Below are 16529 nucleotides of genomic sequence, written 5' to 3' on the forward strand. Positions count from 1 at the left end.
AAAAAAAAAAAAAAATTAAAAAAATAAAAAAAATAATAAAATAAAAAACAGAAAAATGGCAAAACCTTTCCATGACGTCAACTACCCATCCCTTTCATGCGCACACGGGACTTGTCATACCTGCGCGAATGATCTCTTGACGCTGGTTGATCCGCCGTACGTGTTATATAATTAACATCATGTGGATGCGAATAGAATCCGAGGGGGGGGATACTCATGAGTAAATGCGCGCACGCGCAAATGCACGACTCCTTTTTGATGCAGCAAAGGTGAGCCCGCGCCGGCCCCATCCGTTCTAATTCCGCAGAAGCATTATGTTACCCGGAAATAAAATTATCAGAGACGGCCTACCCATAATTAGCCACGTGTCCAAATTACACATCAAAGCTCCTTTTCCGAAATGCTATACCTACTACTCTAAATTTGAAAAAAAAAAAAAAAAGAATAAAAAAAAACACAGTAAAGAAGAGCGCGCTAATGTTTTTACATGTTGATTTATTATACATCACGCATTGCACATTTTTTAGCGATCACTTTTCTTTCCTTCCTTTTTTTTTTTTTTTTCCCACACCATTCTTTGCATGTTTTTTTTATTTTTTAATTTGCCCCTTCATTTTTTTTCATAGCATGGTTTCATGTTATGTCATGTGGAGGCGAGCCCAGCTGCACAAAAATTTGTTGCAAGCTCGTCAGTGTGATGTTGTGTATATATATATGTATATATATATATATATATATATATATATATATATATATATATATATTAGTGCTTATGTACATACTTGTGCGAGCGCCTCCCCATGTAGAAGTGTAATGGCGTCGAATGAGTGGACAAGCGTAGACGGCGGGCATATTAACCTACACATTGTACTATGTTAAAGGTAAATAGCCTTTTTTCTTTTTTCTTTTTTTTAAATGCATATGTGTACCATCTATACATCGCGAGGGTTCCCTACTTGTATGTTAGACCAATTCACCAAAAGAGTTACACGAGTTAGACATGTTTACATATGAGCACACGCGGAGAGTTGTTCCTTGTATGTAGGTCCCGTGACGTTACTCCCTTTTTTTTTTCATTTCTTCATGGCGATAAGGGAAGAAAAACACGTACGAATTGTGCTCTTTTCCCATTATCAATTTTTTTTTTTTTTTTTTCATTTTAATGACGTGGATTTTACCTTCACCATGGTGTGAGTGCGCGCAGGTGTGCATGCATTGTATATAAATGAACACACACACAGGCGGGCAGATACGTGTATATGTTTCCTTTTCTGTTTCTAAACGGTTGCGTACATATATGTATACACCCACCACGAAATAAAACATTTTTTTTTTTTATTCAAAACGTTACAATAATTAAACGCGAAATGCGAAAATGTAAAACGTTACTTTACACTTTGACATGTTCTACAAGCAAATGATGCAAAAAAAAAAAAAAAAAAAAAATGTAACATGGCTAGCTGAGGGGGTGACAAAGCTTGCTCGTTGCTTCTCCCCTCTCGGTGTTGTTATCTTCCCAGTTGCACGTTCGGTGGAGTGAAGGAGTGTATCGGGTGAAGAACGAGGACACCACTGAAGTGAGTAATTCCTCAGATGCCTCCAATGTGTCACTGCGCTCGTGCAGGGAAAATCCATTTTGGAAAAAATATTTGTTGAGACAAATTGTGGGGAGGGGTTTAAAAAGAAAAAAAAAAAAAGTGGAGGAAAGACCGCTTGTAGGAAATTACCCCTCTCTCCCTTTTTATTGCCTACTCTGCATTGCCACCCGGTGTGCGTGCCCAATATCTGTTTTGCATTAAAAAAAAAAGCGAGCAGCACATGCACCCATGTGGGTATCCCTTTAAAGGTAGGGCTTCCATGGTGAGTTTACTGTTTCGTGTGCCCTTGTGGAGACATTGCTTCCTGATAGTAGTTTTGCTTATACTTGCGTAGCATCTTGTCGATATGGGAGTCACTCGGACATCCTCCCCTATGTTGCTCTTCCCCTAGTTGTGCTTCCCCCGTTTGTGCGTCTCCCTCTTGCGTCCCTCCCCGCTGCTTCTCCCCGGACTCATGACAGAAATACTTGTAATAGTTTAAAGACGGGTACTTGTTGATCATGACCTTGAGCATGGCCTGAGCTCGCAAGTCGTTCCTTTCAACATAGCGATGAATCAGCTCATCCGCAAGCAGCTGCAGGGGATCCATCAAGGGGATTAGATCGTCCTTCTCAGGCTTTCTATCATAAGGGTAGAGGGCCATCCTACGCGCTACACAAATGGCTTTAAAAATTTGAATTTGCTGCTTCCTCGTGGTAAAATTAATTTTACGTGGCAAAATTAGACCATTTTCTCCAATGAAGTGGTGCAGCAAATGAGTGTGTCTCCATATAAAGGGGCTCTTCAAGTTCAGTAATTTTTTTCTATCAACTCCTGGGTTCCAGTACTTTTCACTTTTGTCATTACAAACGACTGACTCCCCAGCACCCGAGTCTTTGTCCAATCCGATGTGGGCACTATACTCTGCTGAGTAGGGGTTATACAATCTGTATTGCTCCTTAAGGGACCTCTTAATAGAGCGCCTTTGCTTTTTCACTTCCACCATGGTAGCCACTTTGGTGTACTCACTAAATTCAAAAACGATTTCCCTCCTTATGTCGCTCACTTCTTTGAAGGGATTCCAATATGGATCTATATATATATCTTTATAACTCAAATGGGATATGTTTTTTTTCCCCCCGTCAATTCTCCTAAATATGGCTCTCGTTAATTTTATTTCTTCTTTGCTGAGTTCTTCTATGACTGGAGAGACATCATACTCAACACTGTTTTTGTCAACCTGCCTCTTCTTCTTATATATTTGTTCTAAGCACTCATCGAATAGCGCGTTGCTGGAAGTTTCTTTGGAGACTTTTATATCTTCCAGGTTAGATGGACTACGTGACTTGTCCTCGCCATTCGACTGGACCTGCTTCACATTCCTGCTTCCACTGTGGAGTCTGCTGCAGCGGGGGGATATACCTCCTGTCGCAAGCGCAGTGCGCCCCCCTGGCACCCACATAATGGGCAGGACACCCTGCAAAAGCAGCTTCGTGGTAGGGGCCATTTTTCCACCCGGTGGGTAGGAAGGCAGTGGAGTGGTGTTGCCCCAGTTGACCTTATTGTTACACAGATGGATGGAATGTGCCCACGTGCAACGGAGTGAGGGTGGCCCCAGCGGGGCGGATTTAGCCTTAAAGCATATTCCCGCTGGGCCTAACCATATAACTTCGTGCTGCTTGGTACCACTACTATTTTGTGCATGGTAGGGATTTCTCCACGTTATTTGGGCCCCCCCCCTTTGGCAATCACGACGTACAAATGGGTATGCGTTCGTTCAGCAGGAGTCCTAGATTCTTCCTTCCCCTTGGGGCATCAGGGTGTGTTATCTGTATCTCCCCACTGTGTGCCCTCACTTGGTCATTTTTTTTTTTTTTTCCCCACGAGGAACTGCTAAAGGTTCGTCGCCAACCGTTTTATCCCTCCGCAAACTTTTCCACAGATGGGTACAAATGCGTGCCTCTCCACTTATGATGCGCGGCTCTCTAGTAGCATTTCTTGCCCCCCATTCTGGGCACTGCGACTACCACAGAGTGCATCTGATTCCATTTCTTCTAATGCGGTGGGATTAGGATGGGCTTGCTTTCTCCCTGCCATCTCACCGTATATCTGTGTACATCCCTCCCCCTTTTGCAATTAAAATGCACAACAGAAGGAAGGACTAAAATAACACCTCCATGATATGCAAGCTCTTATTGTTCACATAATGGAGTATTTATCCTTTAACATATCATGTACATTTGACCATGGCTTTTTTTTTTTTTTATTTACACATCATATTAATCCTTTAGAATTACCATCATTCCGTACGTGCCATTGCACATGAGTTTATAAAAATATTTTTGGCGAGTTATAATTTTTTTTTTTTTTTTTTTTTTTTTACCCACCATTTAGTATAAATCAGACGATTGGCTCTGTAATACAGTCTTGTTGTGTTACAGTGCCCTCCGCCCTATGAACACCCCGGTGTGTATAGCATTTACGGGTAGTCTAGCTTAGTCTAGTGTAGTCTAGTCTAGTCTAGTCCATATACAACTTTTTTTTTCCGTCCTACCACTCCCCCCATTTTGAGTGGCTTTTTTGTTTTTTTGTTTTTTTTTGGGGACGAAAATATTACCCTAGTGTGCAAGTGCATGCTGTCGAGGTGGGTAGGTACACGAGATTCCTCCGCGAAGGTGACCCCTGGGGAGGGCTCGGCCGTCAAGGGGAAACCGTTTCGTTATACTTCTGTAAGTTGTTCTCTTAGGGATAAGACACCCGCTCGGCAGAACTCCCTGCATGATGCACCTGTTGGTAGCAAAACGATGGGTGATGCCGCTGTCCAGGGGGAATGGATAGATGGTGAGCCTGTTCGAGGTACACCTCGCGGTGACACTTCTGTTCTCGGCACACATATGAGGGGTGTTGCTGCCTGGGAAGAGCTCTCCCATGGTAATGCCACCCGCGAGGTGTCCAATGATAAGGACATGCCGGATGAGCTGGCCGAAGAATCTGCCTCGATGCAGAAGGATTTAAAACATACCACATCTTCGCACACCCTGTCGTTGGGCAAGGAATTGCTAGATGTCACTTTGGACGGCAGCTCTTTGCGTGATTCATCTACAAAGGCTCCTTCATCCAAACGCTCCTCAGAGAGCACCTCCTCCAGACGCCCCTCCTCATCAGACTTCGAATCCCCCAATGGTGCTGTCTGTCACGGCGCACCGAGGGGAAGCAGGAAGAGCGGTGCAGCTGATCCATGCAGTGAAGAAAAAAAAATTCAAAAGGGGAAATGTGTCTCTTCCCAAGTTGGCCAGCTGCACGAGAAGGGTGATGTGGTGAGGAGCGTCCATGGGGAGAGCGCAGCGGAGGGAGCAGCTCAAGGGGACGCCCCCATGTTCAGGCATTTCTCTTCTCAGGAAAATTACGTAAGAGGAGAGGACAAGTCGTGCGGCAGAGCTCAAAGGGGAAGCGCCATACCGATTCCTAACAATGTGATATCTGATGAGAAGAAGGCGAATGCAGTCATTTCGAGCAAGCATGGCGGGAAGACCGGCAGCAGCAAGAAGAATGGTGATGGAGGTGGCGGTGATGACCCGGACGACCGTGGGAACAAGAGTGAGAGTCATGTTAAGAACAAAAAAAGGAAAAAAATCTCCCTGTTCGGTCAGGTCAAACCAGTAGATATAATCAACCGAGGAGTAGACGCTTACCCGATTTTACGTAACCAGCAGAACCTATATGTTGATGTTCTCATCATCGGGTCAGGTATCTCTGGACTCGCTGCCTCCTACTACCTAAACAAATGTAATGCAGATGTATTAGTCATTGAAGGAAGGAATCGAATTGGAGGAAGAGCCTACTCCACCATTCTCCCTGAGCGAATAATAAATAACAACTTGCTCCCAGAAACGGTGGTAGATTTAGGTGCTAATTATATGCACTGTTGCGAAAATGAAGACATACCGACGGAGAATAACGTGCATTCAAATGAGGGGGAAAGAATAAACGAACGGTTCTGCTCCACAAAAAAGGAGACAGTGTCCATGGGTACTGATAAAGGGACAAATGGGAAGAGTAAGAAAAAAAGGAGAAAAAAATTTTTTACAGGAAATAGCAAGAGGGTGAAATGTAGAGTTCCCCCTGATGAGAAGCAGTTGCATTTTCTCGACCCAAATAATATAGACCAAATGGAGAAGTGCTTGTCAAATAATGTGCTCTTGTTCAGGCAGAAGTATGAGCAGTTGATGGCACGGTTTGGGCAGATTCCCCTGCATGGGAAGGCCAACCAGCAAGGCAATGATCATATAGGGGAGACGCACTCCCTACAACAAGATGGAAGCAGGCTCGGGGAGAGATGCACTCAACGCCCAGGCGAAGACGACGACGCGCATCACTCATACAGCGACTGCAACTACTTCCAATCAAGAAAACAAAAAAAGGAAAAAAAAAAAAAAATCAGAAAAAATATCCTTTTCATGGTGAAGTACAACATTGACAATATATGCCACCTGTACAGTTACATATACAGACAAAGGGGTTGGAAAAAAACGAAAAAAGATTTATTAAATTTTTTAAAAGACATGGATGAAAATGTGTATCTCTATACCTACCTGAGTGACAGCTGCCTCAGTGACGATTCTTTCTCTTCCTCTGTCCACTCCCCCTGCGGAGATATACAAAGCTCACTCGTTAGTGGACCACAGCAATGGTCGAAAAGTGAAAATAAAAAATTTAAAATACTCTCCGTCAATAAAGATGCAAGAAGGAGAAGAGCCTATGACAAGTCCGTAACTCAACTGGCAACTAAATTGAAACCCCAAATTTCTTTGGTCTGTGGAAAGGACAACTGGGAATCCACCTTCTATGCTTATTGGTATAATAACGAAAATGGAAAACAAATTAAGAGCTTTAAAATATATAGGATGAATTTACTGTGTGATAAAATTAGGGTTAGAGCTGCCAGGAAGATTAGAGCATCTCTCTTCATAAATAATAATGGGGATGATCCAACCGTCGATAATTTTCCGTCATGTATGAATTTCGCACAAGGAGCAACCCATCATTTGGGAAAGGACAAAGAGTACCACTCGGGCTCCGTGCAGGTGGGAAAAGGGGCGCAAGGTGGGTATACAGTAAAGGGGAAAGAGCAGATAGCAGAGGTGCATAAATCGTGTGAGCCGTGTAGTGGGGAGAAACAGAATTCCACAGAAGGAAGCATCACGTCGCAACTTACCAGTACGCACATTGGGGAAGAACAAAGGGTGAAGCAAATGAAGGTGACGGGTGATTGCAGATCGAACAAGAGGAGGACGTGGACTGGAAGCGGAGTGGATAACTACGACAAAGATTCAATCATTTATGAAAACTACTACGATTATGGAGAGGAATATTATCGCATTGTGAGAAAGGCAACTCAATCAATCGTGCAAAGTGATAAAAAAGACATAAACAAAACATTTCTCTTTAAGGAAAACAAACAACGGAGAAGCATGTGGGATCTGTTAATCGAATGTACACAAGAGATACTTGAAGAAATGAATATCCACCAGGATAACTTGTCCCTAGAGGAGTGGAAAATATTAATGGTCATGCTACAGTCGAGGTATGGCTATGGAAGTGATTTAAGGGAGACATCCATAGCCATGTGTAGACTTCCATTGTCCACCTACATGGATATTGACGTGTGTGAAAACTATGGTACCAATGATTATATTTTAAAAAATTTAAAATACTACAATAAAATTAGAAAATGTGAGCAGATGCCTCATGTTGCCAGTTTTAAGGATAGCACTAGTGCCGATCAGATAGTCCTAGACGGGTGGAAGTGGCTCATAAATTTTTTGTCTGAAGATGTACAGGACAAAATTCTCCTCAACACAGTGGCTGAAGTGGTTCACATAAAGGAGGAACGTACATTTTGGCAAAACAACTCTGCATTTGTTCATGATTCTGATCAGCAGGGTGATCCTTCATTGATTAACACACCGGGAGAGTTCCCTCCAGGTGGGGGCCCCCAACCTGGAACCTGCATGAACAACTCCCCGCATTATGTAAAGGACTTGAATAGAAACGACCTAAATGGTGATGTCTTTTGTGAGGGTGCAGTGCAGGACGGCAAGGGGATTCACTTTTCCCACAACGCACACAAAAATGGGACCCTCAAAAGGGATTACGAAAGCAGAAGCGGCGGAGAGCCCCGCCAAGGCGTCCATGTACTGCGAAATCGGTGTCTACCAGGGGAAACCCAAGAAAACTACAACGTCATGGTGCAGTGCAAAACCTACGATACCTCGAAGAAACAAATCAACAAACATTTCCATGGGACGTCCGATCTCACCAATTGCAACTATGCCAATGTAAATATCTTTGCCAAGTATGTCATTGTTGCCTTACCACTTGGGTGTTTAACAAATAATGAGAAAAAAAAAAAGAAAAAAAAATCTTATGTGCAATTTGAGCCCAAGTTACACCCACTCAAAATTAAAGCATTGAATAATTACAGAATGGGGAACCACAACAAAATAATTTTACGATTTTATCCATTTGATTTTGATTGGCCATTTGATAGCTTACAGCTAAATTGTATAGACCAGAAATTTCAGTTCCTCAATTTGCATGCCTATGGAAAAATTGGCTGCATTTTAGTACACTGTTTTCCTCCCTGGTCATGCACCTATGGGTATATTAAAAAGGAACATTATATAGTAAACGAATGTTTGTACACTTTACATAAGATGTTCGAGAATACTGGAAAAAAACTACCCATCCTCGTTGATTACTTAATTACCAAATGGCAAGATGATAATTTCTCCTTTGGTTCGTATACCTATCCCCATGTCAACTGCACTGATAATGATTTAATTTACTTGAGGGCTCCGCACCCGATTCATAATCCTAAGGTCGTCTTCTGTGGGGAGTACTTGTCCAAAAGTTATTTCCAGTGTATAGACGGAGCTTACGACACAGGCATACGGGCAGCTGAAGATATTGCACACATTGGATTGAAGTTGAGAAGCACCGACACCAAGTCCTACAATACGGATGTTTTTTTCTTCCCACAAAATACCTGCCCATTTACCAACATACCTTTGCCCAAGATAACAAATAACTTACTTGGCTTTTACATTACGGATGGAAGTGATGAAGCGCTCACTGATTATGAGAGCTCTTCGGAGGATGACGACGTGGCGAACATTTCTCACATCCCTTTGTCTCTCCTCAAGGGGGAACACGACTTTTTGTCCTACTCACTAAAAAAAGTTCTCAAATTTTTCGACCATCTGAAGGCTGACGCCATTTCCAAATCTGATGATGTGGAGGAAACGACAGGAAGAGTCAGGGAGAAGCAGAGGAACGTAGAGGGAGATGGCATACCTGTAGGGCAAACCGGTACAGGTATGCTTAATCACAAGGTTGAGTCCCCACCGTGGAATGGGGACTTCGCCGAAGATTTATCCCGCAAATGGCTGGTCCCTTGGCAAGCCAATTTAACTCCAGGAAATCGCTTAACTGGGGCACGCATCCGCCCCGAACGTCTGCAATACACACACGACAGGAGCGCACTGTGCACATCTCTGAGCAACTACGACGAGTTCAGCCTATACGTGGACAAATACATAATCAAATTGAATGACGTGATTTTCCACAATCACAACGGAAATGAATTAAATTCGATAAAAAAAGAAATCATAGCACCTGTTTTTTTGAAATCGAAATTTATGCTCTCCCGATATTTATCATCCGTGTTGAGCAAATACCAGCACTTTAGAAATATTGTACAGGGGGAACTACTTGCGAAAATTGAAGAGGCGAAGGATGTACTTATGGACCATTTCGAATGGAGCAATGTGCCGCCAAGTGCTGGTTCGGTCTTCCCCTTTTTAAATGAAAAAACAACATATCAGCGAAATGCGCAAATGAGTGAAGAGAAAAAATGCGAAAGTGTAAAAAGTCGTATTTTGCCCGAACAGACAAGGTGCTGGACGTACAGTGGATATAAACATGCAAGTTGTGGAACACATGATGAGATTTTATCCCACGCCGTATCGCCTAACACTGGGGAGGTTATACAAATTGGTGAAGACAGCCTGAACGGTTCATGTAAAAAAGAACAAAAAATGACCGAGGGGCATAACATATACGAAAAAACTATGATCAGTTCAGAAAAAAACACAGAAAAAGAAAATGCACACATACAGCTAGCTACAATGAAAAAAGAGAAAATAAATCACATGTATGCTCAAAATAGGAAAATAAGAGAACTGAATATATACTTGAAATATTTCTTAAGTCAAAAGTTCACATCAGAGAAAGGTGTAGAGGAAAATATCACATACATAAATAAATATCAAAGAATTAAATTAAACTGTACAGGAATTCTCTTTTTTTTTTGTTATCTTTTGAAATATATAATAAAACAAACAAAATATGATACTCACCACTCTTTTATTGACTCGAGTGTGATCATTCAGTTGTTGTGCGACTACACATACCACTTGATGTTTTACAAGCATGATGTTTTGTGTTATAAGTGCGTGAATGGAGGGGAATTAATCATGTGTGATTTTTTTGGTTGCACTCAGGGATGGCATTCCTACTGCTTATGCTCCAAAGAGACAGCAGAGGAGGAGAAGTCGGACCGTAAGTGGATCTGTCCCAGCTGCCTGAGTACGAAGTTATCCCATATTTTTAAGGTAAATTTGAAGGTCCCCGGAGAACAGGGGATGGAAAAAACAGAACGAAAAAAAGAAACAGATCAGTACCATTCCCTGCGCGCGGGAATAGCGTGTGGAATGATGTTTTTCCCATTGGGGAACAAAACTGACGTGTTCATTTTATTTACTTTACACATATGTAATGTAGTGTATACCCCCACTTTTTCACTGCTCCCTCATTTCCATTTCTCATTCTTCTCTTGTTCACAGCGGGGATGTTATAACCAAAATGAAATCATACAGAATTATTGGAAGAGAAGAGTTTACATTTACAAAATAAAGTTCTTTCTCTCAAGAACACGCCGGATCAGGCGACGATTAGACCTGTTGGAAGTGGAGCTCTCCAAAAGGATTAACTGAGTTATTTTTCTTTCTTCTTTTTTGTCGTTTGTACCTAGTTGGATGCCCTTTTTTTTTTTCCCGTCCATTTCGTTTTACACGTTTTATTGAAGTTGCCACATTGGCATACCGTCATTTTAATTGTCCCCTGTCAACTTGTTTCTTTTCTTTTCTTTTTTTTTCGTTTTTTTTGTCACACGCTTTAATGTTAAATGAATCATTCCGTTGGTCATATGAAAGTGCCATTTTTGTATATTTGCATGCACAGTGCTGTGATTATGCATACGACTCCGCCTTTATAATTTTTATGTGTACGATAAATTGGCAGCCATTTACAGTGCATTTTGTTGTTTCTGTGCCCAACTACGCGCTCTCATTTGACCGTTGTCACAATGGCGCTTGTACCTATGTTGATATAAGCATACGTTTGGCAAACTGCGATTGTCGATTGGGAAAACGCTCTTTTAAAAATATCCGCCATAATTAAGACACACAGTATCCTCCGAAATGCACACATTGTGCAAAATTGATTTAGCATATAACTTTTAAACGCCTTTTTGAGAGAGATATACACTCGGGCGATACACCAAAACTGGAACAATTCCATGGCTCGGAAATTAGTCCCCCTGTGGGAGAAAAGGTGTGCCACAAGGCTTTCACCCCTTTACATCACATGCACAAATGTACGCAGCATACTTTTACACCTCACACATTTGCAAATGGGAAAAAATGCATTTTTCTTCGCTTCTTTCACCACCAGCGATTAGTATGTCATAGTTATTCATTTGTTTCCCCTTGTGCGTACGAGTAATACATTTCTGAAATAAGGAAAAAAGAGAATTAATAAACCTTAAACCAGACCACCGCGCCCGCACTCTTCCTTTCCTGCTTTTGCATCCTCATTTTGTCTTCGCTTACACGGTGCAAATCATTTTTGAGCGTTCAAAATTTGCCATTACATAATAAGCAAAAAAAAAAAAAAAAAAAATTTTGCGCAAAGGGTGTGCCGTATGCGCAATATGGGGATATATTTTTCGAATTTTTTTTTCTTTATTCCCCCCCACCTTTGCACATTCGAATTGACACATATATGTAAGGCTCTTGTTTATACATTGGAATAATGAGCCATGTGGCTAAGGAAAAAAAAAAAAAAAAAAGAGTGGCAGTAAAGGGCACTGCAAAAAAGAATAGATTATATTGAATGAAAAGGAAGCCAATTTTGTATTACATTTGTGCAAGAGACCAATTCGAAGGAGATTGCACCATTCGTCCTGTTTTTTTTTTTTTTTTTTCTATTGCATGGCATGTGAGAAGCATCCTGTTTTGGCACTGCCGTTGCTGACACAGTCTAGGTGAGTGTCCATCTGTTCAAAGCATATTGTCCACTAGGAGAGAAGATTTTGCATTTTCCCCACCCCTCATAGGATCATTCCTTTTGGGAAGTTTCCGTAGCAGAGGAGGCACCTTACTTCGGGTAGGTTTAACACACTGCATGAACTCATCCGCGCAAAGAAGATGAAATAATTTACACACACACAAGGGGGCAAAATAAAAAATATGAAAAAAAAAACGCCTGAACAGTGTTCATATACATATATATATATTTTTTCCCTTTGAAAAGTACAGTATGCAGATCGGGGAACGACCAACGCTGCGTCGCGACAGAAGGGCAAGCACTTGCAAGCAGTGAGGAGGTACCTCTCCAACTCGTTTTACGGAAAGGCAAAAAAAAAAAAAAAAAAAAATAATCACTCAGACGTACGTATTTGCGGGTAGCCATAGGGTACACGCTTCTTGAAGAGGGGAAAAAAGGCGGATAGGGAAATTTGGAACAATTGTTGCACGTGTGAGGAAAAGGACAAAGCGCACGAAAGGGCAACCTTCCAAATTTGGAGAAGACGCTGGCATACCTCTTGGACTGCCCCATCTGGAATATCCTGGAGAACAATTTGGAGAGCAATTTTGGCAAAAAAAACCCGTACACATATTACACATAGCGTAGAGAAATATGCTGGGAATACAAGAAGGCCGGGCATTTTTCAATGCCGCAAGGAACCCCAACAACAGACCAGAAAATAACATCCGCATTGAGGACAACCTACCCAGCCTGAACGAAGTGTATAATTATTTCCAGGACTTTCTCTCTAGGTATTCATCGAACACACTGAAAGAAGGAAATTTAAAGAGGACGCTTTTCGAAAATGTGAAAAATAATAATTTCACCCTCGATTTAAAATTGGATGATATATACAAACAGCAGACGGTTTTCGAAAATAATGAAATAAGTGCAACTCCCATTTCAGAGAGGAAAATGAAAAAACCAGAGAATTATTCTGCGATTTTGGCTAGGGCTCTGTCTGAAAGACCACTAACATATTTGCCTACTGTTGAGCGTGTGTGTTACGAAGTGTGCGAAACGGCTAATATATTAAATGATGAAGATGAGCACTTGAATTATATTCAAATAAATTTGTTGAATACTTTTATTAGGCCCACACCGATTAGGGGTCTGCTAGCAGCTACTCAGGAAAGGTTTGTCGTGGTACCAGGAATTATTGTACAGGCAAGTAAACCACAACATAAGATGAGGAAAATTACTTTACAGTGCAGATATTGTGATCATAAAATGTCCATTGATGTTCCGTTGTGGAAAGATAAACCTCAGTTGCCACCTTATTGTAGATACTCCTCCACTATGAAGTCTTCCATGGGAGTTGCAAACCCGATGGACAATCAGCTAGGATGCAATGGTGTACTGGAGCCATATGTCATTTTACCAAATGAGTGTACATTTGTGGACATACAATCTTTGAAGATGCAAGAATTACCAGAAGCTGTTCCAACAGGAGATATGCCAAGACATTTACAATTAAATGCTACAAGATATTTATGTGAAAAAATGATTCCTGGGGATCGAGTATATGTTCATGGGGTTCTCACTTCATATAATCCGAACCCTAAACCTACTAGAGCAGATGGAACCAACTTTTCCTACCTACATGTCTTAGGCTTTCAAAAGTATGACGACATGACTGGAAATGATTTAAATTTTGATGTGGAAGAAAGAAATGAATTAACCCTACTTGCAGCTGAACATGATATACATGATAAAATATTTAAATCTATAGCACCAGAGTTGTATGGAATGGACGAAGTAAAGAAAGCTTGTGCTTGTTTACTCTTTGGAGGTACAAGGAAGCGAATTGGAGAAGAAACAAAAATACGAGGAGACATCAATATGCTCATGCTTGGAGATCCTTCAGTTGCCAAATCTCAAATTTTAAAATTTGTAAATAGATGTGCCCCTGTTTCGGTCTATACATCTGGAAAGGGTAGCAGCGCAGCAGGATTAACTGCAGCTGTGATGAGAGACAGTCAGGGGGTGTTCTCCTTAGAAGGTGGAGCTATGGTTTTGGCAGATGGAGGAGTTGTATGCATTGACGAATTTGATAAAATGAGAGATGATGATGTGGTGGCTATACATGAAGCTATGGAACAACAAACCATATCCATTTCTAAAGCAGGAATTACTACCATGTTGAATAGCAGATGTTCTGTGATTGCTGCAGCGAACCCGTCCTTTGGATCATATGATGATTCTCAAGACACTACAGATCAGCATGATTTTAAGACCACCATTTTGTCCAGGTTTGATATTATATTTTTATTACGTAATAAACAGGACATTGAAAAGGATACCCTTCTTTGTAACCATATTGTCGCCTTGCATGCTTCAAAGCATAAGTCGCAGGAAGGGGAAATTCCTCTCTCTAAGCTGACTAGATTTATTCAGTACGCCAAGAAGGAAATCGCCCCTCTGTTGTCTAAAGAGGCCAGGGACTCTCTGCGCAATTTCTACGTCCAGACGAGAGCGGAATATCGGGGAGATAGACGTTCCGTCACGAAGAAAATTCCCATCACCTTGCGTCAGCTCGAATCGCTCATTCGGTTGGCGGAGAGGTTAGAGACATAGCATTCGTGAGAGTACCCCGTCGATGTGCAAATATATATGTGCACATCAGCTGGGCGCGTATGTCGCCCACCGCGTGCGTGCCATACGTTGCGCTTTCACTTCTTTAATCCGCGCTTCATTATCGAACCACCACCCTCACCCCTGCAGCTTTGCTAAAATGGAGCTTTCCCAATTCGCCACGGAGAAGCACGTGCAGATGTCTATAGACCTCTTCTCAGCCTCCACCGCCGAAACGGCAAAGCAGTGTCTCATTTTCGAAACCATGTCCCCCTTGGAGCAAAAAGCCGTAAAGGTTCGCGCAAAGGAGTATATATGTGCGGTTCGCCTTTTCACAAGTGCAGTGCAGCAGTTGTACGAACTGTTGCAGATACCATTGTGAAACAACTTTCCCTTTTTTCCTTCACCCCCCTTTTAGCAAGCGGAGGATGCCATACTGGGACGACTCGGAAAGGGGCAAAGGGCCTCGCGGGTGAATTTATTCAGAGAGCTTCAGCTAAGAGGATTCGACCGATCAGCTTTATCCAAGTAATGAAAGCGGAACCAGGGGGGGATAAATGCCGAGCGGTGGACATTAGCCCCACGAAAAAACTGAGAAGCGACACACGTGTGTATATATATATATATGTACACATGAGCATGCCCCATGGAGAAATTTCACCCCGTTATGTCCTTTCTTTCCCCCCTTTTTTTTTTTTGAACTGCGCAGGGCTTTGGCTATCCTGATCAAGAAAGGGGAACTCCAGGAAAGAGGAGACCGTTCCGTCAGACGCTGTTAAATGAGGAAATATTCCTTTCCCCTTTCATACTCTCCAAGCGCATGCCAACGTGTTGTGCGGGTTATTTTTTTTCTGTTCATCTTTCGTCAAGCCCAACATACATTATACATGTGACACACAGAGTGCGTACGTAAGTAGCACATGGCACATACTGCTTGGCGCACACATATGCATCGTCCCCCCATATGCATATCCCCATTTTTAATTGGCATTTTGAAAAATTGAACTCTTTTCTACAATCCCTTTTTATAACCTCCAAACAAGTGTACACTTTTTTTTTTTTTTGCCTTCTTTTAAAATAATATTAAAAAAAATAATAAAAAAGAATTTGCTTCTCCTCAATTATGAATTGACAAAAATGAAAAAAGTGTCGCAGGGGAAGGTATACCATTTTGCCGCGCACAGAAACGTTACGCATCTGACTTTATGTACGTTGTTTCGATTGGGCAAGTAAAATGGCACTGGGGGTTGTGTTTGCACATAAGGCTGCTTATAATTCTGCACACGGGGCGAATGCGATGAAACCGCCCCATGGGGCATTTATATACCTACGGGGCTAAATTCCGGGGATGCCCCTTACCTCGCTTTAGCAGCACCCTATGATGTACTCCTTTTTTGCGGGGCGAATGAAGGGGTACGGGGAGCCCCCATGCTTCCACCTCATGAGACATGACTCCTTTTTTTACATGTTCCGTACTCTTGGCATGAAATGGGGCGAACTGTGCGTACTTTCATGTGCACCTACTCACGCGACGAGGAGCGCATTATAAGTGTTCGCTCAAATTTGCACACTGTTTTGGTCTTCACCAAATGGGTATGCAACATTTAGCGGTCGAGCTTTGTCCACTAGGAGCTGCTAAAAATGGCGCCTTAAATTTTGTTTACGGCCAAAGTTTGCAGCAAGGGGTTTTTTACTATGTACAGTAACCATATTGTGGTGACATTACACGAGTTACCCTCCGTAAACAACGTTCTCTGAGGCGTGAGGAAGCGACGTGAAGCACGTACAAGTATAGCTGCACAGATGTACGCACATGTAGAGGAACATAAATATGCTTACGCATGTATGGCTCACCCAAAGCTGCATTTTTAAAATTGCGCATATGTGGATGGACTGGTGCACACGGGCATGCGAAGCAAACGCGTTGGCACACAAGGTGAAGAAAAA

General features: G+C 42.1%; 3 protein-coding genes across 3 annotated transcripts; 2 read left to right on the plus strand and 1 right to left on the minus strand.

Moving 5' to 3' along the window:
- Nucleotides 1-1866: 1866 nt before the first annotated feature.
- On the minus strand, nt 1867-3084 carry AK88_03750 (ribosomal protein S18; the record flags this gene model as incomplete). Its single annotated transcript, XM_012481360.1, has 1 exon — nt 1867-3084. The coding sequence occupies one exon, from the start codon at nt 3082-3084 to the stop codon at nt 1867-1869; it is 1218 nt and encodes a 405-aa protein (XP_012336783.1).
- Nucleotides 3085-4471: 1387 nt separating this feature from the next.
- Nucleotides 4472-10633, plus strand: AK88_03751 (uncharacterized protein; the record flags this gene model as incomplete). Its single annotated transcript, XM_012481361.1, has 2 exons — nt 4472-10252; nt 10484-10633. 2 exons carry the CDS (start codon nt 4472-4474, stop codon nt 10631-10633), a joined length of 5931 nt encoding a protein of 1976 aa, XP_012336784.1.
- A 1987-nt stretch (nt 10634-12620) lies between these two features.
- AK88_03752 (uncharacterized protein) lies at nt 12621-15361 on the plus strand (the record flags this gene model as incomplete). The annotated part of the gene is made up of 4 exons (XM_012481362.1): nt 12621-14572; nt 14733-14877; nt 15001-15110; nt 15292-15361. 4 exons carry the CDS (start codon nt 12621-12623, stop codon nt 15359-15361), a joined length of 2277 nt encoding a protein of 758 aa, XP_012336785.1.
- Between the last annotated feature and the right edge of the window lie 1168 nt (nt 15362-16529).

The sequence above is a fragment of the Plasmodium fragile genome, assembly GCF_000956335.1.
Source record: "Plasmodium fragile strain nilgiri unplaced genomic scaffold supercont1.45, whole genome shotgun sequence".
NCBI lineage: Eukaryota > Apicomplexa > Aconoidasida > Haemosporida > Plasmodiidae > Plasmodium > Plasmodium fragile.